Below are 9,362 nucleotides of genomic sequence, written 5' to 3'. Positions count from 1 at the left end.
TAACACAAATCCTTTACTTCTTTTAGATGAAATTCCAAAGGCCACAAGCACATTGCTTTTTGTATGAAAACATAGTAAAATAGTTCAAAAATGCTTGATTAAACACTTGAAAAATTTATTTTAAAAAAATGACTCACACCTAGTAGAAAGATTTTCATGTAATGATTCGGTGAAGGAGATACAACAAAAAATGAGTTGAATTGTAATGTGACAAAACACTTGTATATAAAATAGTCTTTAGCAAACCCAGTTTTCAAGAACTTAATAGTCAATTCCAACATAATACTACATAAAATTTCAAGACATAACAACATAATAAATATTTAAAAAATTACTCAAAATTTATATATTACTTTTTAATAATATAATGTAAAAAAATCCTCAAATAATTAAAACTAAATTGAACTTTCTTTTTTTTAAGGTTTTGTATCAAACACAACATCATTTAGCTACCTGATATATATCATGACTAATAAGCTAAAACCTCTTCGACTAGAGGAAAGGATCTAGTAGCTAAGCATGTTCCAATAGTTGTTATACCATTTGTCCATTTAATGCCCAATATTTTTAATAATCCATCACTAATAGTTGTGACTCTAAAGTTGTTATTTTTTATGGCAAGTAGCCATAAATGAATGAAATATATTCCTTGGACCTAAAAAGAAACAAATCGTGTGATGCCATATCAACACACCAATAAAACATGATTTAGTGCACAACTAAACTTTTTTTTCTTTTTTTTTGGTTCTTTTGAATAGCTCAGCAAAAAAAACATGCTAATGTGACTTCATATATGATTATGTGGCCCTCAAACCTTAGTTATAAGGAAGGGACTTACCAAGTAAGTTGTAAAAAAATGGAAGTGACTTAAAATTTTCATGTAAGATTTTGAGAGGCGCAAAATTAGGGTGTTCAACTATTGGATCTTCTCCCCTAAGAACCAAGAACTGAAATGGAGAGACCAAAAATTAAGGTGTTCAACTATTAGATCCTCCCCCTAAGAACCAAAGATTGAGGATCCAAGACCCATTCACAAAAGGCTCCTAAAAAAATAAAGTTCCAAATTATTTTGTAACAAATTTGTTTAATGATAATTATAATGCAGCATATGCGATACCACCAAAGTTAAATTACACTACGGTTGCAGTGAACCGTACAGACAAAGGAGACTGGGGAGGGCTGTATTCATACACTCGCCTTCACGTTCCTGCATAATTTTCTTTCTTCCACATCCCAATAACAAAAATATTTGAATTTCCCAAAATCCCAAATTTGAATTCCATTAATCCTCCTCCACGTGTCATTTCAAACCAACTGTTAAGCCATACAATGGGGAGCTAATTCAGGGCAGGAAGGAGCCGACAGGCGCGGGCGTGGGGTACGCCATCGGCATGACAATAATAAGGTTGGAAAACTCTAATAAATATCCCAGGGCCCTCATCTTTCTCCTCAAACCAGGGATTGAATTTGTTGATTCTCTGGAGCGAGGCTGAGCAGAAGTTTGTTGCAGTAGTTTTGGTGTTCGGAAGAATGGCAGGTCCCTCTCCCACCCCTATGCTCAAGGATGAGCTGGATATAGTGATACCCACCATTAGGAATTTGGATTTCCTGGAGATGTGGAGGCCATTTTTTCAGCAATACCATCTCATCATAGTGCAGGATGGAGATCCCTCCAAGACCATCAAAGTGCCCGAGGGCTTCGATTACGAGCTCTACAATCGCAATGATATCAACAAGATCCTTGGCCCCAAGGCCTCCTGCATCTCCTTCAAGGACAGCGCTTGCCGTTGCTTTGGTTACATGGTGTCCAAGAAGAAGTACATTTACACAATTGATGATGATTGCTTTGTAAGTATTTGTTTTCCTGAGGGCTTTGTTTTAGTGGAGGGTATTAGTGGCCTGGTTACTGATGACCCTCCTTAAATCTGGCATCACTTAAAAAGTTTGTTACAGTATAATTAGTATTAGTTTTTCTTAGATCTGGATGATTCGTGCCTTTTTAATTTCTGTCTCAGTCAGCAAATGCATTTTTCTTTTTCATGGTAGCAATTATATTGAAATGAAAAGGGTTATCATCATTAAGGTTTAACTTCTGGCCTGCCTTTATCAGTAAAAAATGTGGGCAATCTACATGGCAGCCTGCCTACCTCTTTCTATTTTCAAATTGCCTGCCCTGTTCTACCTCAAAATCTAGATGGTGGGAGAGGTCACCTGCCTTTTTGTATTTTGAGTATGGCCCGCTTTTTTCAGTTTTGAAATGGGTTGTTGGACAGGTCATCTGTCTTTTTCTATTTTTAAATATTTGCAAATCGAAGTGATCGATACCAATAACTTTTTAGAAATATCTGTAAATCATTGTGATTTTTTCTGTAGTAGAAGTTGCATCACTGTAATTTTTTTGTAATAGAAAGTTGTAGGTTTGGCTTTCTGAGATGATCTGCTGAATTTCTTTAATGGATCCTCTAATACAATCAATTCCCTTAGAAATGAGAGATCCTCCAGTTATCTGACCTCTAAAAAAAGAAAAATTTCAAAAGTAGATCTCCTAGATCTGATTCTTTTATGTGAAAATTTTAAATGCACAGATCTGGTATATCTCTGTCTTCTCAAATTTTTCCTTTTCAATAGCATTAGGCTGACTATACCAACATAACTTATGTGATAGATTTAAACAATTCCCCATCTCAAGTTGAAACTTGTCATCATCGTCATATAAAATGGGCACTGCAGGTTGCCAAGGATCCCTCAGGGAAGGACATAAATGCACTGGAGCAGCACATAAAGAATTTGCTATGCCCATCAACGCCATTTTTCTTCAATACACTGTATGATCCATACAGGGAGGGAGCAGATTTTGTTCGTGGATATCCTTTCAGTCTAAGGCATGGTGCACCTACTGCTGTCTCTCATGGACTCTGGCTCAACATTCCTGACTATGATGCCCCCACTCAGCTTGTCAAACCCATGGAGCGCAACACCAGGTATGTTTTTCTCTTCCCCTTTTCAACATACTCTGATTTCAATTCTTGTTACTGGACTGGCCGAATTTGCCAAATAGCATTGGCAATGTTTTTAAATAGGCTTGTGGGATGTCTTGGGATTGACAAAGTTAGAAAGCTAATAAAATAAACAGGTACTTCCATAATCTACCCAATATCTCAGCCAACCCAAATCTCCAATTATAATCATGTCCAAGTCAGATCTGCACTTCTTGTTAAAGATTTAGTTTTGGGCTTTTCCTTACTCTAGATCTTAATTTTACTTGTTTTTGTATATATGTCTATAATTATAAACTCATGACAGTTTTTGGTTCTCTTTAGGTTTGTAGATGCAGTTCTTTCAATTCCAAAGGGCACATTGTTCCCTATGTGCGGGATGAATTTGGCCTTTGACCGTGAATTGATTGGTCCTGCAATGTATTTTGGTCTGATGGGTGATGGCCAGCCCATTGGTCGATATGATGACATGTGGGCAGGATGGTGTGTTAAGGTTTGAGACTTAAAAACTACTCTCTTTAGTTGTTGAATTATTGATTTTCTCCTGATTTTGAGTTAATTGCCTGTTTTCCTCTTCTGAATTTTAAAGCTTTGTTTTGGTTGCAGGTGATATGTGACCATTTGGGTCTGGGAGTGAAGACCGGATTGCCATATATTTGGCACAGCAAGGCGAGCAACCCATTTGTGAATTTGAAGAAAGAATACAAGGGGATATTTTGGCAGGAGGAGATAATTCCGTTTTTCCAATCAGCTACTCTTCCCAAAGAGTGTACTTCTGTGCAGCAATGCTACATTGAGCTCTCAAAACAAGTCAAAGAGAAGCTTGCAAAGGTAGATCCATATTTTGTGAAGCTTGCAGATGCAATGGTCACTTGGATTGAGGCTTGGGATGAACTTAACCCGGTTGAAAAGGAGAAATCAGTGGTTGCTAATGGATCATCTAAGTAGGAAGGAATGAGTAAAAGTTCTGACAGAGGTCATCATTTGTCCATTACGTTTTTCTCATTATTTTAATAATTAATTTGAGTTGTCCAATTTAGCAACCGTAGACATCAGTTCAGTATTAATAGGTTTAATAGGTTAATCGGATGGGAAAGTTTGGAAATATAGTATTTTAGAATTGATATGCAGGTGCATACTTTTGGACTAAGCTTTCCGCTTGCTTGGTATATTTCTGTTATTGAGATTTTGTCCATTCATTCACATCAGTATGATGAGAATGTTTGTGGGATATATATTGCATAAATAAATGTTGTGAATGTTGATGCTCTACCGAAAGCTCTACCGTTTAAATCCAAATTTTAGGATGTGTTTGAGATCTATTGTCTATCTGTTTAAACATAAACAGACGGTAGAAGACTAAATAAATGTCGATCTCGCAGCCAATTGCAGTTCTAAGTAGTGAAGTAGCTTCAGTGCTTGCTAATTTAATGTTCCGGGTTGCTATCTTGTGGTTATTTCATCCTCAATATAAAATGTTTCAAAAAGTCTGTTAAATGCATTCTGAATTTGATTAGATGGTTGTAAATACAAAATCCATGTTGTGGGCAGGAAATTCGATTGGAGCAGTACCATATTGTCTGTCTACACCATTATTTTGTGTGCATGGAATTGGTTAAAGGCTCATAGGAGTTTTTTCTTTACCACGGGGTATTGGCACAACATTATAAAACTAAATGGAAAAAACTTGTGAATTAAATAACTAATTTATTACTTGTAAAAACAGTGTAAAAAGCATATTTTGTTATATCGTGTCAAATATGGTGCCTATAGAGGGTTTATGTAAGCAACATATGGCAGCCTTAAAACAGCGTATCATTCTATCTTGAAACATACCCTGCTATTAGGGGCAGTCCTCCGTTTTTTTTTAACTGCAATCCTATCAGGATAAAAGTTAAAACAAAATTTCTCATTGGTTTAAAATTTAGCTTTCATTAGGAAATCTATTTAAAGTAAAAGTTAAAAAAGAAAATTGAAAATACTTTAATTCTAACCGTCTTATATAAAAAAATTTTAGTTTATGGTTGATTTGTATTTTTCTGGTCTAAAGTGTAAAAATGAATCCAAAAAAGATCTATATAAAAGACCAAAATTATTTTTGTGAAACTCAAGAAAAAATTGCTAGAGTTTAAATGGTTAAAGCATTGACTTTTGATGTGGAAACCTAAAGTCATAATCTCAAAAGAACAAGCAGGGTTTTAAAAGAGCCTTAAAATCTTAAAGGGAAAGCTTGAAAAAGCCAAGACACCAACCAACCAACACACAAAAGGAATCACAAAAATAATACAAAAGACAGACTTTTCAAAACCTACCAATGAACCCTAAGTGTCAATGCTTGTAATCAATTAACAATTTTTTAAAAAAGGTTCAGAAAATGACATGGTCGATGTGGCAGTTCATAATTGCTTTAGGTTAATTTTGAACTTTTTGAATGTGAGTAGAATAATTGTAATCAATTAAACAATATTAAAAGAAAAATTTCAGATATTGACATGGTCAATGTGACAGTTCATAATTATTTTGAATTAATTGAGAGTTTTTTTCCCAGTGTAATGCCACTCTAGATAGAACAGAGGAACATATTGTTGTTTAAAGTTTGAATCCCCAGGTTTTTGTTCATTTTCCTGAAGGTAAGCTAAACTTCTAATAGTTACCCCAGAGTTTTCCCTCTAACGTACTGCATCTATTGTCTCAATTTATTACTCTTTTTATACCAGTTTTTGAGACTTCTTGATCTAAATTCAAACCACCCAAACAGCTTAATGTGTTAGGTATCCCTTCAAAACACCTCAGATTCAGGAAATAGTACATTATATGCATTCTTCTGGTCTTCTGTTTGAATACCAGTACTTGGTCTACTTTTCATGGTTGCTTGTCTACATTCTTCTGGTATTCTGGTTGGGTATACTACTTCATGGCTGTGTAAACATTCTTCTGGTATTCTGTTTCGGTACGGGTGCATGCTTATTTGGGTACTGATACTTGGTCTACTCATCATAATTGCATGGATACATTCTTCTGGTATGTTGTTTGGGAATTGGTACTGGTCTACTTTTTATGGTTGCTTGTAATGAACCAAAATTAATGGAAGGGTTGCTTTCTAACCTATGACATTAGCTTAAAAAAAAGTTTTCCATTGCCTTTTGTCGCTTTTACTTGATGGAATTGTAGGAATTCCTGAGAATCGTAGGAAGAGTTTGCTGATTAGGATTACAGAGAGGAATTTCTACGGAGAGGGATTGCCATAGAAATGTATAGTACCAGCACTGGATGTTTGAATGTAAAGGGTGTAGCTTACTTTCTTAGGACAAGCTAATTACATTTTAACAGACAAATCGGTTTATGCCTTTGCTTCACTTGCACCAAGGAAAATTCAATATACTTCAGGTTGTCTCTACTAGCACAATTCTTGATTTGAGAGATGGTTACATGTAACGAGGAGCCTGTTTATTTCAGACAGGCTGAAATTACATTTAGGTGACCAAAATAATTTCATGCCAGTGCATCATTTTAATTAGCTTTGCAACTTAGGAAGCATTTAGCACAAAGGAAAGTAATACTAATTTAGCATTGAAGAAATATACCCGCAGGACAGGTGAGTGTCGCCTATTTTGTTTGACCAAATAACATTCTAATGACAAGTCACATTATGCTTTTACTATCATCTGGTTGAGCTTTGCAAAGCAGGAGGCTATTGGCACCAACAAAAAATCAACAAATGTTGGCATTTAGAAAAATTTATTTTGAATGTCATTAGTTTGATATAAGTAATAGAAATTTTCTGAGTTGTTTGAATGAAGGAGATTATGGAGTCAAATGAGAATTACCTGATATTAGGATTCTACAATTCATAGTGTTGGTTAATATTATTTGTATTAACGTTTCAGATCACATTTTGTGATTAATCATTGGGATGAAAAATGTTAGAAGCTACATTGATCAGATGAAAGTGTGATATGCAAAAAACTGTCATACAATCTAACCCAGAAACAATATTAACCAGATAAAAATTATTTTAGTGAAATGATCATTAATTAAAATAGTCTCAATTCATTGTAATTCTCCATACATTAAGTTTATGGTTTCAATCGCATACATTAGGTTTATGATCCTTTCTCATTCATGAATGTATACATTATAATTCTCCAAAATGAATATATGGATTCCGCTCTGCCTTTACTGATAAAAAAAAAATAGTCTCAATTCATTGCAAACTAAAATATCAATTAATGAAATAAGATTTCCACAACCCATAGTAATCTTGGTAAGCAGGTTTCTGGAATCAGATTGTGTGTGAGTTTTTGATCAATATTTTGGATCATACTCCTTGATCCATCATCAAGATGATTGAGAGCACAAGAAGCAAAAAATGATCCTGATTATAGATCATAGAATGTGATCTGAAACGTTGATAAAAAACTCCACACAATCTTACTAAGCATTGCAGAAAATAAGTTCTTACCATCTCTGGAAATCTGACAGACATAAAGCTTTTACTTTGTGTGGGATTAAAAAATTTCACTTAAAAGATTTTGCTCGATTTGGTCATCTATAAGAACAAGATTTGGAGTAATATTAATAGCCTTGGGCATGTGTAGTTATGAATTTTATCAACATAATATAACGTCATTTGGATCAGTAAAATACAAAAATGAGCTTGATGGTGTGGATAACAGTGACAAGAATGATAACTTGAATCTAAATTATAATCTATAAGCATTCTAAATCTCTATGTCTAAATTGTGCTTCAAAATCAGGGCTAGAATTTTTATTTTTGATAAGTGCTAAAATCTAATTAGCTATTTCACTTTCGTGTCTTGTACTTCAAAATAGCTAAAATCTATCAATTATTTTTGGTAAGTACTAAAATTTAATTAGCTATTTTATGCGCGTCTTGTAGAATTGTTCTTATTTGAAACTTAACATGCAACTTAAATAAGCACACCTAATGGAATCATCCAAACCCAAACCATCAAAACAATGTAGCAATCAATTATAGGTCTATCTAAGACAACATACAACAATCTCAAAGAAGATCTGTTGTTAGTCATTATCCTAAAAATATATCTAATAAAGTCATTACAAATTTTATTAGGACTCTATCTCCTTGCCATATATCACTAAAAGTTATTGGAATATACCATTCCTAATCCACCATCAAAGTCACCATCCTCTATTGATCTCTAGCTTTTGGCTTGACTAGAGGCATATGCTTATTTTTTGTTTGTGCTTTTCCTTATTTTTCTTTATATTTGTGTTTTTTAAATTTTTTTGCAACAAATGACATCACAATCTTTGTATTATGATATCATATGTTAAATTACTTCTTGATTTTTTTAAAATTTTGGGTCAATCCTAAAACATATGGAAAGAACATCATCATGATTTTTCATTTCATGACGTATTATGGCATATGCTATAGAAAATATGAAGTTCTCAAATTTGAGATTCATAACAATTACCTTAATGGTCATTCATCTTCTGCATACTTCTTTTTTCCTTTCACTTTTAATCTTCTCACTCTTAACATCCATTAATTAACTAATTCTACATTTATCATCAATCCCTTCATCTATCCCCAATCATATCCAAATGAATCTCTTCATTTCATCCCTAACCATTCAATCCCTCTTTCATCCATTTTGAGAACACATCTATGTTCTTCACTCGTTATCTTGAAGGTGAATACCTAAATCATTAATCAATTAAAAATCAAAATTATAATGCTTGGGGGCATGTTATCCTTTTTCCATGGTATGTCTATATCTACTTTTTTTGAAATATCATTATTTCACAATTCAATTTCAAAGAGGGGAAAATGTAGACACTTATTTCTCACCATTTCCTAGACCCACAATATATAAATCAACCCATAATCCTTCATCAAATTAGAAAAAAATGATCAATTTAAAAGGATTTTATATTTTCTTTAATTTATTTTTGTTTGTTCCAAATTGTGGATATATAGTTAGATTAGAACTATATAAATAAAAGCTTCTTCCTTTCACAATCACATGTTAAGAAATAAGAAATATATTGAGAAGAAATTTTAAGTGATAATTTCGATGAGAGAGATGAAACATGTCATAATTTCATTTTATAAAAAATATTTCTTGTATTCTCTCCATTCTTCTTTCAACCTTTTGAACTTATTTATATTCATAATATTTTATTTGTATTTATAGTGATTTTTTACACAGAGTACAAAATCATAATTACTTTAAAATAATTTAAAATTGATTTTCTTGCACTTCTAACATTTATGTATGCCTTTTTTTCATGTAACATGCACCATGTCATTTTATATAAATATATAAAAAAGTGTGCTAGTAAATCCATTTTTTTGAATTGTTTAATTTTATTGTC

The 9,362-nt window shown here is 33.1% G+C and overlaps 1 protein-coding gene across 1 annotated transcript; it reads left to right on the top strand.

Annotated features, from left to right (window-relative positions):
- Window positions 1–1,257: 1,257 nt before the first annotated feature.
- Window positions 1,258–4,268, top strand: LOC131066728 (probable UDP-arabinopyranose mutase 2). Its single transcript, XM_058001559.2, has 4 exons — window positions 1,258–1,848; window positions 2,731–2,981; window positions 3,321–3,489; window positions 3,603–4,268. The coding sequence occupies exons 1-4, from the start codon at window positions 1,531–1,533 to the stop codon at window positions 3,942–3,944; spliced, it is 1,080 nt and encodes a 359-aa protein (XP_057857542.1). The 5' UTR covers window positions 1,258–1,530; the 3' UTR covers window positions 3,945–4,268.
- Window positions 4,269–9,362: the final 5,094 nt, after the last annotated feature.

This window comes from Cryptomeria japonica, chromosome 9 (assembly GCF_030272615.1).
Source record: "Cryptomeria japonica chromosome 9, Sugi_1.0, whole genome shotgun sequence".
In the NCBI taxonomy this organism is placed as follows: domain Eukaryota; kingdom Viridiplantae; phylum Streptophyta; class Pinopsida; order Cupressales; family Cupressaceae; genus Cryptomeria; species Cryptomeria japonica.
The sequence above is the reverse complement of the archived record's forward strand: the minus strand, read 5'-3'. Positions and strand labels throughout refer to the sequence as shown.

Bases quoted from the DNA above. Each gene is read 5' to 3' on its own strand.
- LOC131066728 (XM_058001559.2), top strand. From the start codon at position 1,531: ATGGCAGGTCCCTCTCCCACCCCTATGCTCAAGGATGAGCTGGATATA. The intron at 1,849-2,730 runs GTAAGTATTTGT...TGGGCACTGCAG, and splicing joins CAATTGATGATGATTGCTTT to GTTGCCAAGGATCCCTCAGG. The intron at 3,490-3,602 runs GTTTGAGACTTA...TTTTGGTTGCAG, and splicing joins GGGCAGGATGGTGTGTTAAG to GTGATATGTGACCATTTGGG.